Source organism: Schistocerca americana, chromosome X, assembly GCF_021461395.2.
Source record: "Schistocerca americana isolate TAMUIC-IGC-003095 chromosome X, iqSchAmer2.1, whole genome shotgun sequence".
Lineage (NCBI taxonomy): Eukaryota > Metazoa > Arthropoda > Insecta > Orthoptera > Acrididae > Schistocerca > Schistocerca americana.
Window position 1 is genome coordinate 139,282,425 of NC_060130.1, and position 19,579 is coordinate 139,302,003.

A 19,579-nucleotide genomic window follows, 5' to 3' on the forward strand; every position below is an offset into this window, starting at 1 on the left:
ATGCATGAGCAGCACCTGTTAGACGGACGGGGTCCGACAGCCGATCAGTTTCAGTCATTCCACCAGGAATGAGGTACACAGCTTATTTTGACTGTAGTTCAACCATGTCTAGACGGTCAATACCGTGTTTCGATCATGTCCGCGTTGTTAGTTTGTGCCAGGAAGGGCTCTCAACAAGGGAAGTGTCCAGGCATCTCGGAGTGAGCCAAAGTGTTGTGGTTCGGACATGGAGGAGATACAGAGAGACGGGAACTGTCGATGACTTGCCTCGCTCAGGCTGCCCAATGGCTGCTACAGCAGTGGATGACTGCTACCTACGGATTAAGGCTCAGAGGAACCCTGACAGCAACACCACAATGTTGAATAATGCTTTTTGTGAAGCATGTTGTGGTACAACTCAGACTGTGCGCAATAGGCTGCATGATGCGCAACTTCACTCCCGACATCCATTGCGAGGTCCATCTTTGCAACCATGACACTGTGCAATGCGGTACAGATGGGCCCAACAACATGCTGAATGTACTGCTCAGGATTGGCATCACGTTCTCTTCACCAGTGAGTGTCACATATGCCTTCAATCAATCAGACAATCATCAAAGGTGTGTTTGGTGGCAACCTGGTCAGACTGAAAGCCTTAGACACACTGTCCATTGAGTGCAGCAACGTGGAGGTTCCCTGCTGTTTTGGGGTGGTATTTTGTGGGGCCGATTTGTACTGCTGGTGGTCATGGAAGGCGCTGTAACAGCTGTACGATACATGAATGCCATTCTCCAGCCGATAGTGAAACCATATCAGCAGCATATTGGCGAAGCCTGTGTCTTCATGGATGACGACTCGCTCCCCCATCATGCACATCTTGTGAATGACTTCCTTTAGGATAATGGCATTGCTCGACTAGAGTGGCCAGCATGTTCTCCAGACATGAACCCTATCGAACATGCCTGGGATAGATTGAAAAGGGCTGTTTATGGACGATGTGACCCACCAACCACTCTGAGGGACCTACGCTGAATTGCCGTTTAGGAGTGCGACAGTCTGGGCCAACAGTGCCTTGGTGAAGTTTTAGATAGTACGCCATGACGAATACAGGCATGCATCAATGCAAGAGGACGTGCTATTGGGTACTAAAGGTACCGGTGTGTGCAGCAATCTGGACCACCAGCTCTGAAGGTCCCACTGTATGGTGGTACAACATGCAATGTGTGGTTTTCATGAGCAATAAAAAGGGCGGAAATGACGTTTATGTTGATCTCTATTCCAATTTTGTGAACAGGTTTTGATGTGTGTATCTGCACACTGTACAGCCAGTGAAGCAGCTGCTAAAGAGGCATGTTGGAAATGCTAGTATTATCAATCGTGATTTCTCTACAGCCTGGCTGTCCAGAGCACCTGATCTTAATCCATGTGAATTCTGGCTGTGCATGTGCCTGAAAGATTATGTGTTCTTTGCTCCAACTGCTAATGTAAGACACACATTGTGCAACACATTTTGAATGTCACTCCTAAGACACTCTGATCTCTTGTGGGACTTGCTGTTACTCGATTTCACCATGTGGCAGAAAATGGTGGACAGCATATTGAACATGTCTTGCATCAGTCTTACAACAATTAGAAACCGATATTGTTTCGCTTTTCTTGTTTTGATTTTTTTGTATGGTTTTCGACCTTAGGACAATTGAAAACTGATTTTTCCCATTCAATGTGGTAGAACCTTGCTGTGGTAAATGGGCTTACCTAACTAACAGTGCCACAACTGTTGACTGCCAAACTTGTGCAGTCATGTGCATTGAATATTACAAATGGTGTAATGTGCAACTCAAACCATAGACATTGTATTGCAGTTCATCTGTCATTTGTAGCCGACCTCATTTATGTAAAGATGCTTACAGCGGCATCGGTCTGTAAAATTTTCCTTGAATTTTATTTTGTACCATTATGCTTTACCCTGAATAAATAATATGTTCAAATTTGACAAGCATATGAGATAGTGATTGTGAGCGATATCATGAGTGAGGTGGGAGTGAGCGAGTTTCCTTCTCACCTTGTGACAACAATTTACCCATTTTATCCACATTTGTTTCTTTTAAAAGGTGTAAGGTCGCTGATAACCTTGCGTCTGAACACACACACACACACACACACACACACACACACACAAAATTTGACATCATTCTGAGCAGGGGATCTCTTTCTGCAGGATTTTGAAACTGGAACTTTAATTATGGACACCCTGTACATTAACTGAAATGACAGGAAATAGGATGATAAATGAAATTGACTGATTTATTCTTTTTAGTCTGTCTAGGATAATTTGTGTAACTTTGTACTTTTGTAAACAGTGGTCATTATGTACGAGTTCATACACGATGGTAAGGAGAGGGTGGTGTGGCAACTGTCATCATAGGAAATCTGGACAGGAGCGGAAATGATTAGCAAACAAGATATCACAATAAACAGAAGATTTTCTTAACTTGCATTTCTCCAAGTGAACACAGAATCAATACAAATAATGCAGCAAGAAACGGAGACCAGCTCATCATTGTCAACAAGGAAGAGTCTCACTGTACTAAGCATGAACTATGGCGTTGGAGCCATGACTAGATGGCATCTGCATACCGTCTTATGGCAGTGTGGCTCTAAGTGCAAGTGGGTTGAGAGGTCGCCACGCCACCAGCTGTCTTATGTTGTGGTAGCAGAGGGTACTCATAGTCGCTGGAGGTGTGGCTCAGTGGGTGTGCTCCATTGGTTCCACCAGATCCCACATGTCTGCTGTTGGCATTGTATGGAAATTTACAATATCATTGCCAACTGTGATGCTCTGGTAGGGTTGTATCGATAAATGATACCACATCCTCCTCCTGCCCCCAAACCTCCTCAGCAGCACTGTGCAGTGAAGATGAGCAAACAACAATTGGGGGGGGGGGGTGAGTTGGAGGGCTGCATGCAGGTGGTAATGGGGAGATAGGAGCTGAAATGGGGGCTGGTTCCGAGCTCCCCCCCCCCCCCCCCCATACAACTAAGCTTGCCCTGTGAATACCAGCTGAAAAACTGGGCAAAGAAAAATGATAGATTGGTGAATTGCAAGGGCATGCCGATGGGCAAAATATCAGCGAACCTCAGATCCATGAATCTGTCTGGCTGAATGCAGCCAACCAGTCCGGATGTAATGCAACAGAATGTTCATATGAGGATCCACTACTGTAGCATGGGGAATTTTCCAACAATCAAGCAGAAAGCTATGCAAAACATGAGCAAACAACAATTGGGGGGAGGGGGAGGGGTTGGAGGGCTGCATGCAGGTGGCAATGGGGGAGATAGGAGCTGAAACGGGGGCATCACTACAGCAACAAAAAGCAAATAACTCGTTCAATGTAGAATCTGGGCGAACATGGGAGACAAGAACGAACATCTGCATTGGCATGCTTAGAAGTGGGCCAATACATGATCTTGTATTGATAACTGGACAAGAGAAGAGCCCATCATTGCTGCTTCTTTGTTGTGTGAGCTGGGACTGACTGAGAAGGACTAAACAAAGATTTTAGAGGTTTATGGTTAGTCACCCAGTAAAATTTTCTGCTAAAAAGGTACTGGTGAAACTTAGTGGCACCATAGACAATTGCGAGAGCCTCCTTTTCAATTAGCGAATAATGTTTTGTTCAACACATTTGAAGCAAAGACAGTCAGCCTGTTAATGGAACCGAATTTATGCGACAAAACTGCACCGATGCTGTAAGAGGAAGCATCCGCAGCCAAGACCACAAATTCAGCTGGATCAAAATGAACAAGGCATCTACCACTAAGAAAAATGTCTTTCAACTTCTGGAAATTGGACTGACTCTCTTGTGACCTGACAAAAACAACATTATTCCTGTGCAAGCAATGCAAGTGGGAACCACAGTTTGAATAGTGTTTGGAATAAATTGAATGCAATACGTGAGCTTTCCTAACACAGATTGTGATTCCCACACATTGCATGGGGGTGGAAGGTCTCATATAGGAAGCAAATGTGATTGCAATGAGTGAACACTTTGACTATCAATGACCCGTTGTAAGTACTCAAGTTTGGTCTGAGAAAACACACATTTGCATCTGTTACATTTAAGGCCAGCTGCAGATAACACTTGAAACAGTGTGTGAAGATTGCTAATGTATTCTTCAGGAATGCAACCTGAAACGACAATACTATCTAAATAATTTGATCAAAAAGGAAGTTCAGCAGCCAGCTGCTCAAGAAAGCACCGAAATATGACTGGTGCAGTAACCCTGCCAAACATCAATCTCAAAAAATTTGAAGAGACACAGATGAGTGTTAATGACAAAGACCTGTTGCAACTGCTCATCCAAAGGGATTTGCAAGTAAGCATCGCACAAATCAGTTTTGAAAAAGCAACGACCAGCACCCAATTTATCCATCAGTTCTTCCAGGTGCGACAAGGGATAACTGTCAATGACTGACCGAGGATTCACAGTTTTCTTAAAATTTGCACACAGTCAGAGTCTGCTAGACGTCTTCTTTAGAACAACAAGAAGGGACGCCCACTGGCTGACAGTAGTGGGTGTGACGACCCCACTTTCTTGCAAAGCAGTAAAATCCTGAGCCACCTGTTCTTGAAAAGCATGAGCAACAGGATGAGTTCTAACAGAACATGGCTGTGCATTGTACTTCATTGTGACATTGGAAACAAAATTATTGGCTTTGTCTAAACCTCCAGAAAACAGATCCTGAAATTCTACACATAACTTAGCAACACTGTCCCAAGGATCATAGGAAGAAACAGAAAGTACATTGACCTAAATGCTTAACCCAAACAAATCAAAAGAGTGTAGACCAAAAACATTAGCACTGTCTCAGGAGGAAAGCACTGTAAATGTCACTGTCTTCATCAAATTTTGGAATGTCTGAGCCGTTGCATGCCATTAGCATATGGCACAGTGTTCACAATGTAGGTTTGCTAAGCAATTCTTCAGTGCTATGGTTCAGCAAAGTCACTGAAGCTCCAATGTCAAGTTGCAGATGGACTGAGTGTCAAGCAATAGTAAGAGGCACAATAAGTGTGTTGTCTTCACATAGCACTGCAGATGAGTTGGGAGTCTTTCCTGAATGCCTTTTGTTGTTTTGTATTAATCACATTGTGGGGCCTGGAAAACCCACTACACGCTGTTTGTGAATTAGATTTGAACGAAGGAGTAGTAGTAGAGGGGGTGCCTTATGCAAAAAAAAAAAGAAGTCATTGCACATGAGGGGCAATATTGGTGAGCATGTGTTGTATTACAGTGAGGGCACGACTTCACACCTTGTGTCGGACACTAAACCTGTTGATGTAAGCACTATGGCTGTGGTCGGCTGGGCCACTGCTTGCAAGCCGGCGGTGAGGTTCAAATGGCTCTGAGCACTATGGGACTTAACATGTATGGTCATCAGTCCCCTAGAACTTAGAACTACTTAAACCTCACTAACCTAAGGACAGCACACAACACCCACTCATCACGAGGCAGAGAAAATCCCTGACCCCGCTGGGAATCGAACCCGGGCGCGGGAAGCGAGAACGCTACCGCCCGACCACGAGCTGCGGACCTGGCGGTGAGGCCTGTTTGTCAAAACTATCTACAAAACAGATAGATGCTAACGCCAAACTGTCTGCTGCACTTTCACAGAAATCCTGATAGTCTAGAAACTGTTGAACTAACAGTCTGTTTCCGAATTTGAGAGTCAGCTATGTCATGTGTGATGGCATCACAAACCATTGTATCACTGAAATAGTTGCCACAGTCACATTTGAATCTACACTGCGTAGTAAGGCCATGTAGTTCGGTCACCCACTGACAGTATCTTTCCCCTTGTTACTTACATAAGCTAAGGAATTTGTAAAGGGCAGTGACCACTTATACCATGTCCTCATAATACTTTGTAAGCACCTGCAGTAAGTCCTCGTATGATAATAGTTCAGGGCAGGATGTGGGAAACAATTTGGCACACAGACAATAAACAGTCACTACTGCCATGGCCAAGAAATAAGATGATTTGTCAGTATCTTGTATGTGATGTGTTGCGATGTGCATTTTGAACTGTGCAAGGTATTCTGGACGCCTTCCTTCGTCTTGTCAAAGTCATGAAATGGTGGCACATATGCATCGGATCCAGCATCTTGTGTGAAGTCATCTGCACTGTAATGAAGTGCAAAGCAGAAATAAAAAAGCAAAAGGCAAAAATAACAGAGAGAAAGAGAAAAGAGGTGTGCAAAAGCAGCAACAGCGAAACCTAGAACATAAAGAGCACAAGCAAGGCAAACACTGAATAAACTAGAACAGCAAAAACCAGGCAAAAAGATGACAGAACAGGAAGTAAGCAATTTGATGACAGCCACATGTAGGCAGTAGTACTTATTGCCAGAGTTTAAGTGAATGAAGACTTGTTACAAATAATGCACCAAGAAACAGAGTCTACCTCATCAGTGTAAACAAGAAAGACCATCGCTTTACTAAGCATGAACTATGGTGATGGAGCTGCAACTGTACTGTGTCTGTGTAGCGTTACATGATGTGGCTTCCAGTGCAGGTATATTGAGAGGCTGCCACTAACCATCCTATATTGCAGTGGCAGAGGGCGCTCGTAGTCTAGAGCCTGTGGAGGCGTGTTTCAGCAGGTGTGCTCCATTGGGTCCACTGGATCCCACACGGCCACTATAAGTGTTGGACAGAAATTTGCAATTCCATTGCCAACTGTGATATGACCGTAGTCTGGTATCGATACATGATACCGCATTAGGCCTTTGCCCAGGTGCTCGCAAATAATAGAGGTGGTCAGGTGAACCATGTCAGTGGTGACTCGTGGCAGGCAATTTCTATGAGATATCAGCAACACTTCCCTCATAAAAGATTTTTTTTCCTATATTGCTCAGAGAATGAAGACATTGTTTTATACTCTTTCTACCACACACACGGCTCTTGGAAGGCACTTCATACAATGGGGAAATATCCATTCATAATATTTCTTGAATAAATTCATGCTCTCGTGTGTGTGTGTGTGTGTGTGTGTGTGTGTGTGTGTGTGTGCGCGCAAGTGAGTGAGAGATAGATAGATAGATAGAGAGAGAGAGAGAGAGAGAGAGAGAGATCAGTTTTTTAATGGGTATTTTTATTACAAATTCTTACGCATTGTATCCCAGGAGTGTGGCTCCTTGCTCACGTGCTGCATCTTCCTAATGTTTTTAGAGTCTGAGTGTTTAATTTTTCCTCCAAAGTTCCCTTATATGTGCATGTAGAAGTGTGCACGCAAGTGCATGAGCACCACTGCTGCCACTTAAATGGGAACTCTCTCACATCTGGTTCAAGATGTTTGCAGTATGATTGTGGAAGGATCCACATGATAAACAAGTGTCTCTCTTCCTTGCCTGGTGTTTAGTCATAGTTAACAAACATTTTTGTAGTGATTTTGTTATCATTGTGACATTCAGTCAGTCAGTCAGTCAGTCACTCCCATTATTTCTCCAGATTGCTTAAATTTTGTATGTCACCAAGTATAGAGAGTATTTTGATTTTTCTAACAAAGTATTTGGCTTGCAAATTTGTGACAGTGCTATACATATTGTTGAAAGTAGGATCATTTTGAACTTTGTTTATTTCAGATGATGAGGAAATGCAGTAAGCCAGGTGAACTATATTCAATTGACATTGAATCTTCAAATGCTGGGATACCCTATGCAGATTCCTTCGGTGTCAACATGCACTACTGTTTAACACGTACTGGTGAAAATGAATCCTGTTTCACCGTGTTTGCACAGTTGAAGTACAAGAGAAATGTGTGGGGCTTTGTGAAAGGTAAAATATTGTCATACTTATTTTCTGGTTTTGTACGAGGAGTTACCCAAAAAGAACTGGAACTATTTTTTAAAAGCTATATATTTTCAAATTGTTTACAAAACAACCTTATCCCCCTCAAAATACCCTCCATTAAAACTAATTTGTTTGCTCCACTGGTGCCTCCACTGTTCAAAAACTTTTTGTAGTCATCTTTAGAAATGGCTGAGAGCTCCTCCATCGATTTTTTCGTGACTTCTTCAGTGTTGTCAAATCAATGTTCTTTCATACCTTTTTTTATGCGTGGAAATAAGAAAATGTCACATGGAGCCAGGTCAGGCAAGGAAGGTGTGGGGCAGTGGAACCATGTCATTTTTAACCAATATATCTAACAGAGATGGCTGTGTGTATGGGTGTGTTGTTGTGATGGAAGACCCAGTCTCCTGCCTGCCACAAATTGAATCTTTTTCGACAAGCACTGTTGTGCAGTCTTCTTAAAATTTTCAAATAAAAGGTTTCATTGATTGTCTGATCTGGGGAGAAAACTCTGACTGAACTGTGTGTTGCCATCAAAAAAGCAAATTGGCATTGTTTTGACATTTCATTTGACTTGATGGTATTTTTTTAGACGGGTGACAATGACATTTTCCACTTGCTGGACAGTTTCTGGGTCGTAACCATAGCACCATGACTCATCACCATGACCTGTGACTGAAAATCTGGATGAGTTTCAGTCTGTTGATTCAAAGTACATAATCCACTAATCTCTGACAATTGATCAGTTGTCTTTTGACGATCTGTGAGCACAGGCTCTCGAATTTTTTCAATATTTTTGTCAATTCAGGCAGTTTATGGATGTTCAGAATGAAGTTTGTCATAAATTGACATGTTGCCATTTTTTTAAATTGAGCAAACCACTTGTACATTAGAGTTTTTCCCATAGTGTCATATTGGTAAGCTGTTTTCAACATTAAAACAATTTCAGCAGCATTTTTACTGAGTAAAAAACAAAATTTCTTAGCTGCACATTGTTCACTTAAACTTGCCATAATAAAAAACGAAACAAGAACAAAACAGTGCTAGCGGAAAAATTACTACAGATGAACAGAATAAATCAGGTCGACAACACGGGCAGCACTGAACTGGCAGTGAGTTGCGCTACACGTGCCTAGCGGCAGAAATGTGTACTACACAAGCTCCGCTCTTGGCAATGTTGTTCCGGTTTTTTTGGGTACCCACTTGTATGAGCATGTTCAGTATTCATCTACATTTCTTCTAAATTGCTTTGATCTGTGAAAGAAATTCCATTATTTTTTATGTAAATGTGTATTGTCTTTGCTCTTACATGAATTTGCTGCTTTTATGTGGACTTAAGATAATTTGTTTCTTGAAATTTTCTGAGTGGATAGAATATTCCTCCATCTTTTGGATGTACATCCAGGATAGTTTTCATTCTTCTTCTGGTAATTTGGGTGACAACCTTATAGGTATCCTCAAGGTGAGTTTCTGGCAGAATTTAAACCATTTGACACAATACTGGGGAGTAAACACACATTTTTGGTTGAAATTCTACTAGTGATCCGTTTTGAAGCTGGCTTATGGTTGTCAGCTGAAGTACTGGAAGAAGAAACAATACTATCTCAAACATATGCCTGAAACATGTTGGAATATTAAGATAATTTGGTAGTTAATTTCTTTTTCTGTGCCATTGCATGTTATAACTTCATTTTTGTTAATTTAGCCTAAGTCATGCACACTTTTTATTGTACTTTAGCTTTTATTGTATCACATGGAATATAATTGAATCACCTTAAGATAGTCAGTTAGAAAAATACAAGTGATCTACTACATTCTGGCTATAGTAAACTACTCACAGATGAGTTATTGTGTTTTCAGATGAACAATGGATAGTAATTGCCTGGATTGGAATGTGAGAATGAGAGCATAATGGTTCACAGAATTCTTTGAACTGATAGTGTTGAATGAGAAAGACACATGAGTCTTGAAGTTTTCCCAGTATAAAGAGTATTTTCTGAAGTTTCAGAATTGCAGCTTGATGACATCGATGTCATGCCACAATATTTCGGCCAACAACCATTGAGCCATCTTCAGGCAGTGCACATCACTAACTTTACACTAAAAATTGGCATGGAGATGCAAGAGCATAGACAGCTGCTGCATGAGTGCCACCGTTGAGCTTAGCATTCTCTTTGGATATTGGTACATTTAGGGCACATAGGCTCATGCGTGAAGGTGATACTACATGTACGTCCTCTGTCAGGCTGTAGGCTCACAGAGTTAATTCAGATATCAAAGTAATAAAATTGTCACTAGATGTGTCATCAAGCATAAAATGTTTTATTTATGAAGACACTGAAGAAATGAATGGGTCCCACGTCTCATGCCATAGATGGAGCAATATACAAAGAGGGTGCTAAACTTAACAGAGGGCACTTGTGTGGCAGCTGCCTGTGCACAGCTGTCTCTGCACCAGTTTTTGATATAAAGTTAATGACATGCACTAGCAATCTCCAGTCTAAAACACTCACTTGAGAGTGGCTGAAATATTGGGGCAAGCTGTCAGCGTCATCCAGCTGCAGTCCCAAAACTTCGTGGGAGTGAGTAAGGTGGAGAATGTAAACAATTTGGAGCAGTGCACAAGGAAGCATGTCTAAACCTACCCTGAAATTTTTCTTGCAGATAAAATACATGTAAGGAAATGCACTGTCAAAATTTTAACTGCTAAGGCAAGTATTTTTTTAAAAATGTTGAAAGTTACTCATTCTTTTCTGCATGAAGAACTGCTTATGACAGCGGTTTGTACAGCCCTTCCTGCTTAGTGCTTGAATCGGCGAATAAGCCAACATAGCCATGACAAGAGGAAATAGCACCGCATACCACAAAGTGAATTTTAAGCACTTAAACCATACCAGAAATTTCTCATATCACTAATTTATTGAATAATTTGGAGTTCATAGCAACAGCTAGACTGTTGCAGATGTAATTGTTATACAAGTGACTAACAGAGGAAAGAAAATTGAGGCAGTGTATAATGTTACATTACGGATGGCTCCCATCAGTCGGGACTTGAATTTTGTAATATTTTCTGTAGCACAGTTCTTATGATAATTTTTGAATAATGTGTATTGTGGTAACAATGAAGCAGTTCCTTGTTTGTGTGTATTGGATGAGGAAAAGTAACATTTTCCTTGCACCAGGCACACCTGATAAAAGAAAAATTTATGCATTCAGGTACTTCACAGTAATCACTTCAAATTCATAAAATGTGGTAATGCAAGCTGATACTGCAGAAATGACAGATTAACAAACTGTTCTGCTGATAAACCAGAAATGGCAAAGAGCTATCAGAAATTATGTTGACCAGCAATTATCTGAAAAATGCTTTAAACTGTTGAAATTTTTTGTTTAGAGTCTGAATCACGGTATTAATTCTCGGTGGAAGTGAATTATACTAACAGTCTTTTTATTGTCCTTCTAAAGATGGAGGTGTCATTATGTCCAGGTGAAGAGTCCAACAAAAGCAATGAATTAGTCTTTCCTATTTTTCCAGATTTTGCTATGTCAGTTACAAGACTTTCGTTGTATTTATTATTTTATTTTATTTTACTTTAAATTTTCTCCTAATTTTCCTCGATGTTCCTGAAGGCAGAGATATGTTGCAGGAACACTAATCCATGAAACCTGACTGTCTGGCTTTATACACAGCTTTAAGGTGATAACAAGAGCTACAAATTTCTCTGTAGTATTACCTATTAATAACATCTTCTTTACACATTTTCTTCTTGTAAACTTCGTAATTTTGCAACTTCCTTTCCGGTATAATTTCCTGAATCTATTTAATCAGGTCAGAGAAGTCTGGAAATCAGTAATTTTCATCTCACTTGCATTTCAGAGCAACCGGTCTCATAGATCTCCTGCGGTAACAGTGCACTGATTCTCATGAGCAGTTCTAAATCTTTCAAATAATTTTTCTTTCACACTTCATGAGTTTCATTTTGGTGCATATTTCATACTTTATGTAAATCACTCTTCCATTTACATAATTCATGTTCAGAGTTCATAAAATGAAACCAGCTTTGCAACTGCTTAAGTTTAAGGGTTTTCCCCCCTCATTCTTCAACCAAAAAATTTACAGCATTTTCTTTGTCACTGAAAGCTATTACTGTACATGTTTTCATTGGGCTTGGAAGGTACTCTGTTTTTGTTCTGTACTTTAATTAGCACAACAATTGTTTAAACCACCATTCACAGAATTGTCATCGTTATTTCCAATTTCATCAAATGTTTTCAGAACTTTTAATGAAACATCTACATCATTGAAATGAATGTCCAAGAAATTAACTAATAAATAACACACTTGTAGGTCTTTAGGAGAAATATGTGATTTCAATTGCATACTACGTTCTTCATATTTTATCTTTGCAAAGCTGAAAACATTAATTGGATTCCACACAAATGTGAAACTCTGGAATCTGCACAAAGACAGATGCTATTATTAATCGTATGCCAAGAACTAACAAAGAAAATTAATTCAGTTTTATCTCCATTGTTAACACTTAGTGATACCACAAAGGCTACTGCTAAACTTTATGGATCTTAAATTAGTTGAAAATTTGAGTGAAAAGTAACTGTGAACAGTCATGTCAAAGAAACAATCAGTGGAAGCTGAAATTTGCTTTACAAATTAAGATTGCTGTTTGCCATGTTATCTGTTTACTAATGTGCTGCCCACCGTGTTGTGCGTGCGCTATACGCTGTAGGTATGGCAGCGGTGCACAATTCTCCAGCCACCTGATGAGCTAGGAATTTGGCAAATTTCAACCTTATATCTACTCGCAGTATGCCTCGGTAGCTAAAATTTTGACTTTGTGTTTCTTTTGGTGTATTCTCTCTGTAAATTTCAGGACAGGTTTTGACATGTCGGATTGGACAGATCCCTTGTTAGGAGAGATGTGGTTTTCCATGTTGACCCTATGCCTCCTATGTGATGAGAAACCTGTTAAAATAATGCTATCAGTTGAAAGTGACAACAGGTTATAGAGAGGTCTCTTGTTTAGGTCCATCAACAGAAATGTCAAAGAAGTTACGTAACTTTTAGAGTGTTAAGGAGGTATCCACTATGATCCCAGGGTGCTGGTGTTGGGAGCTTTCCAGCAGCACTACAGCTCGAATAAAATAACATTGTTATTGACAGATACCAGTGTTGGAGAGTCGTGTTGCAAGCTAATACAAACATGCATGCACTCATGCAATCAGCATAAATCGCTCCGTGGTTGGTGCTCCCCCACTCACCTGGCAATTCTCCGTTTCTACCTAACAACAGTAGTGAGCTAGTGGAGCTCAAAAAAGGGGTGTGGTTGGCTGACACCTGGCTCCTACTACTGTATTTGCTGTAAGTTATTTTAATCAAAGTGTAGTCCGTCGTTACCTGAAATTCTCAGTATGTTTCAGCAACCACTGAGGAGCATGACATTGCAACATAGTTTGAGTCAGTGTGTCAAGATCTTGGCTTAACTGACCAGATGGTGAGGATGATAAAAACTTGTATAAAAAAAACCCTAAAATGTGCTAGTTACCAATGGGGCAGATGGCTGTTGAGGTAGAAAACTTCTGGGGCATGTGCCACAACCCATCTGTTTGAGGCTTACACTAGCAAGCAGAGTTCTCTAAGGGGACATTAATTTCCATAGTTGGGAAGAGAACAGTTCTTGCCACTCAAAGTCATGAAACCCTAGATGAAAAGAGTGGAGTGACATAGTACTCAACCAACAAAGAGAAGTTGAGTGGGAAGTGCACCAGAGGAAACAAATCTTTAGATTTGTGATACAGAGACTTGGACAGAATTCATTGATAGCTGTCAAACCGAGGAAGGAGCCTCTGAAATAATCTCTCTCCTTTCCTCACAGAGATCTGAAAGCAATTGCTGAGTCTTTGAAGAAGTCAAATGGCTACATTACAAGTGTCTGAAGCTGTTAGACCGAGCGAGGTGGCGCAGTGGTTAGCACACTGGACTCGCATTCGGGAGGACGACGGTTCAATCCCGTCTCCGGCCATCCTGATTTAGGTTTTCCGTGATTTCCCTAAATCGCTTCAGGCAAATGCCGGGATGGTTCCTCTGAAAGGGCACGGCCGATTTCCTTCCCAATCCTTCCATAACCCGAGCTTGCGCTCCGTCTCTAATGACCTCGTTGTCGACGGGACGTTAAACACTAACCACCACCACCTCTGAAGCTGTTAGGGTCCAAAAGAGAAGATATTACCTTATAGTAACTGAAATGTCCGAAACACATAATTTCAGTTAAGGGGCCACAATATAATGGAACTTGACCCTAAAGAATTAAAAACAATTGTGGCATTTATTTCAGCTCGGTTCTCATATATTAACTGAGGATTTACATCTAGGTAAACACACCACAAAGTTAGATGCTATGTACAAAAACCTATGACGTGTTTTATCGCTAGAAGTTTGGATATAAGACTCTTAGTTGTAGCAGTGAAGCTGTGTGTGGCAGATGGGGATCAAATGTGCATGAAGAAAATTAAAAATGTATGTTTCCACTAAATTATGTAATCATTTATGTGATTATTCCGTATTGAACAGGGATTGCCATGTTCAAGGAGAGAAAAAGTCAGGATCTGAAGGCAACAAAGAGAATCCCTGTGTAATGATAATATAAAAGTCTTTGAGGTGATGCAGCCTCTAGCATTCTCCACATCTTTTCCAACATGTCATAAAAAAATATGTTGTTAAAACTAATGACTCAACACAAACCGAAACATCTGACTGGGACGTGAGCACATGTACCTGCAGCTGCTTCCTCTCAAACTCTCCAAGTGCCGAGAGGCCAAGGATCCTTGCAAATAACATTCAGCCATTAGAATCTAAAGAGTAGGTGTTCTTGTGTGTATAATCTCCACCACCTCCTAGTAAATTAGAAAAGTCCAACCAAAAGTGAACTAATGACAAGGAAATCAGATTAAAACCATTGAATTGCTGTGCAATATTACTGTCCAGTAGTGAAGGCAATGTTGTGGACATCAGTGTCCCAACAGAGGAACCAAAATCCAGAGACTACTGTTTACCCTGTCGTTTAAGATGTGAAAGAAGAAAACCCTCAAATATCAATTGCTGTGATAATTCAACAGAACATGGAATAGCTTCAGAACTCAGATGGGGCAGCAAAAACTTCGTGCACAAAAAAGACCATTGTGCCTCTGTCTTGAGGAGAGACACTTGAAAACTACTGTGCCATTGTGCTAGAAAGCTACAGTCTCCACAGGAAAGATGACCTTAGTGGTCAGTGGACTAAGTGTGATACTATTAATTAATAACACATATCACATCTCACCTATACTGCACCACCATCAGCCAGTAGCTGTTGTCATATAGATGAAAATCACCATATGAGTAACATATTTCCTACCTCTTGAGCCATTTGATAATAAGGGTCCCATAGTTCTCATCAGGTAACTCTCCTGGCCATTCCTGGTTGTAGGTGACTATGCAAAGCATGATGTATCAGCTGTGTGAGGAATCAAATTAAGTCTTCCTTGATCTTGTCAACCACATACCATTGCAGGGACTATATCACAGCTTCATGGAAGGAGGTCAGCATGATACCACTCCTAAACACAGGGAAATTACGTAAGAAATTGCTTTAATCTTACTCTGTTAAACTTTGCAGGAAAGGCCGCTGAGTGGATGGTAAATTGCTGCTAAGTGTGGGTTTAGCAGGTACCATTCTACCTTTGACAACCTAGCACCTTTGGAGTTGACTCCACAGGAAACAGAGATGGGAGGGTTGGGCACAAATGCCAAATTTTTCAGTTTGCATGAATACAAATGTGTGTGTGTGTGTGTGTGTGTGTGTGTGTGTGTGTGTGTGTCACAGTCAGAGTTTTTGGACATGAGTACTGTATAGTAATAGCACATTCTCAGTTTCAGCCAGTCAGATTCATGGATGTCATATTTGATCACACCCTCACGTGGCTACCACACTTGCTTAAAGTGTCTCAGAGAAAAAGTGTGGAGATCAGACAAGTCATGTGTAAAACAGATTATGGAACAGTCATCACTAGGCTCTAAAGCAGATGAGATGTGCGCATTCAAAAACTTTCCGTATCTGCTCCCGCACACAGGGTACTCTGCAGAGCACAAAGAGAAAGTATCTAGCAGAGAATCATATTCAGAGTATACAGGGCACCATTTCCTCTAGTGAAGTAGGGTGTAGAAGTATCATTCTGTTGGTACTGGGGCATGTTGAAATTCATAGTAATGAGATCACAAGTGCAGCTGCTGAGCAGGCTTATGATGAATGTTTAGTGCCATCGTGCAGAGCCCCCCTGCAGCCAATTGTGTTACTGGTGAAGTGGTTAAATTGAACCTCTCCCGCCAGCTGTGGTGTACTCCCATTCAGTCACTCTGAAAAACAGATAGTTGTAGCTTGAGTTGGTATATGGCACTGCTACAAAAGCAGAGATCTGCACTGCAAATTTAAATGCAGCAAAAGAATCACAGACAAACAAAACCTAAATGAGCCAAAATTAGAAAAAGGAGAGCCATGTATGACATATTCAGTGAATTTAAAAGTAAAATTTTATCTGTTGATGGGACAGAAAATCCTAGGAAGTTTTGTTCTTCTGTTAAATCAGTAAACAGATCAAAACCTTCTGTCAAGATACTCTGTGACCATAATGGCAATGAAACAAAGGAGGACTTAGGAAAGGTCACAATACTAGACCTATTTATCCAAAACTATGAGGGCTATCCACAAAGTACATTACATATTGGAATTAAAAATAAATAAAGTATTGGAATTTTTTTTTAAATATACAGATGAAAGCCACACTTAAATACTACTTTTCTACATAGTTGCCATTTAAATTAAGGCACTTATCGTAGCGATGGACGAGCTTGGAAATTCCTTAGTCGTAAAATTTGGCCGCCTGCGCCTTCAACCACGTGGTTACCTCTTCTTGAAGCTGTGCGTTGTCATCAAAACGCTGCATAGTCAACCACTTCTTCATTGTTGGGAATAAGTTGAAGTCGCTCGGTACCAGGTCGGGACTGTACGGCGGATGAGGAAACAACTCCCACTAAAAGATTCGAGAACTTCACGAGTGGCATTTGCCGTGTGGGTCCGGGTGTTGTCGTGAATCAGCAAGATCTTTGAGCCCAACTTTCCCCTGCGCTTGTTTTGTATTGCTCTTCTGAGGTTGTGCAGAGTTTGGCAATACCTTTGAGAGTTTATTGTAGTGCCTCTTTCCAGGAAATCCACAAAAATCACACCTTTTCTGTCCCAAAAGACAGTTGCCATCACCTTCTTTGCCGACATTGCCTGCATGCATTTCTTGGGTTTTTGGGGGGAATTTGTGTGCTCCCACTGCATTGACTGCAATTTTGTCTCGCAGTTCACATGCTTAACCCATGTTTCGTCACCAGTAATGATGCGATCGAGTAATGAGTCGCCATCTTTCTCGTAAGCGTCCAAAAACGTTAACGCTGCAGCCATTCGCTAATTTTTGTGAATCTCTGTCAAGATTTTTGGTATCCATCTTGCACAAAACTTGTGGTGACCAAGCTTTTCCGTAATGATTTCGTGCAACAAACTTCATGGAATTTGTGGAAAACTCATAGAGAGTTCCGTTACTGTGACATTACGGTTTTCACGGACCGCGGCATCGACTTTTTCGACAAGTTCGGCAGTCACTATGCTGGGTCTTCCACTTCGCTCTTCGTCATGAATGTTAGTTCGGCCATTTTTAAATTTTATGACCCATTGACGCACTCCACCTTCAGTGATTATGTTGTCCCCATACACTTCACAAAGCTGCCGATAGATTTCTATCGGTGTACAGTTTTTTGCAGTCAGAAACCTTATTACAGCACGCACTTCACACTTGGCGGCATTTTCTATTAACACTGACATTTCAAACTGTCGCAGTTACTCAACGGAGTACAGCACGAACCTCTCACTAGCACGGCAGGATGCAGACTGAGCGGCGGAATGCCATGACGCCAAGATGGCCGTGCTAGCCCCGCCCCTAACGGACACAAATGAAAACGTAATGTACTTTGTGGATAGCCCTCGTATTTAGCAGCGGAAGATCACACTGTAGATTCTCGTTTAAATCATCGTACAAATGACAAAGTGACAGATACAGAAATAAGTGACCATGGGATAGAAAAGCAACTGAAACCACTCAATAGAAGAACGGCCACTGGACCTAACAGGGTACCAGTTTGATTCTGCATAGAGTTTGCGAAAGAACTTGCCCCTCCTCTAGCAGCAGTGTACCACACGTCTCTGGAGGAGTGAAGCGTTTCTGGTCATTGGAAAAAGCTCAGGTCATTCCTATTGTGAAAAAGGATTGTCAAACAGATGCACAGAACTATAGGTCTATGTCTCTTGACATCTGACTGTTTTAGAATTTGGACCATGTTTTATGCTCATCTATTACAACATTTCTGAAGACCGAAAACCTGCTCTGTGGCAATCAACACGGGTTTCAAAAACAACAATCGTATGAAACCCAACACATCCTGTTCATCCACAAGACCCAGAAAGCAGTAGACGCAAGGGTACAGGTAGATGCTGTATTCATTGACTTCCAGAAGGAATTTAATATGGTTTCTTACTGCTTACAAGATACAAGTCTGCAGAACATCAGCAGCTGTATGTGACTGGGTTCAGGAGATTCTAGTGAACAGAACACAGCATGTCATTTTCAACAGAGAGAAATCTGTAGACATAAAAGTGACTTCAGGTGTACCCCAGGGGGCTGTTATAAGACCCATTACTTTCACAATATGTATAAACGACCTAGTAGATAATATTGGAAGCTCAATGAGGCTTTTTGCAGATGATGCAGTTTTATCCAGAGAAGTTGCAGTCCTAGAAAATTGTAGCGAAATGCAGGAAGACTTACAGAGGACTGATGCTAGGAACAGGGAGTAGCAATTGACCCTAAACATAAACAAATGTAACATATTGTGTTTACATAGACAGAATGAACCGTTGTTGTATGACTATGCGACTGCAGAACAGTCACTGGAAGCAATTACTTCCATAAAAATCTAGGAGTATGCATGCAGAGCAGTTTGAAGTGGAACAACCACATAAAATTTAAGGTGAGTAAGAAAGATGCCAGACTGAGATTTATTAGAAGAATCTTCAGGAAATTTAGTCCATCAAAAAAGGAGGTAGCTTACAAAACACTTGTTCAACCAATAAATGAATATTTCTCGTCAGTCCGGGAGATGTACCAAGTACATCTACATCTACATACATACTCCGCAATCCACCATATGGTGCGTGACGGAGGGTACCTCATACCACAACTAATATCTTCTCTCCCCATTCCCAAACAGAATGAGGGAAAAATGACTGCCTATATGCCTCTGTGCGAGCCCTAATCTCTCTTATCTTCTCTTTGTGGTCTTTCCACAAAATATAAGTTGGCGGCAGTAAAATTGTAGTGCAGTCAGCCTCAAATGCTGGTTCTCTAAATTTCCTCAGTACCAATTCACGAAAAGAATGCCTCCTTTCCTCTAGAGCCTCCCACCCGAGTTCCTGAAGCATTTCCGTAAGACTCGCATGATGATCAAACCTACCAGTAACAAATCTAACAGCTTGCCTCTGAATAACTTCTATGTCCTCCCTCAATCTGACCTGATAGGGATCCCAAACGCTCAAGCAGTATTCAAGAATAGGTCGTATTAGTGTTGTATAAGCGGTTTCCTTTACAGATGAACCACATC

General features: G+C 41.2%; 1 protein-coding gene across 2 annotated transcripts in view; it reads left to right on the forward strand.

Moving 5' to 3' along the window:
* LOC124556720 (protein Aster-B-like) overlaps positions 1-19,579 on the forward strand; it is a 236,821-nt gene that overhangs the window by 191,961 nt on the left and 25,281 nt on the right. For both annotated transcript variants that reach the window (XM_047130710.1, XM_047130711.1), the window contains one exon: positions 7,626-7,818. In XM_047130710.1, coding sequence (XP_046986666.1) covers positions 7,626-7,818 — 193 coding nt within the window. The remainder of the gene's footprint in view (positions 1-7,625; positions 7,819-19,579) is intronic.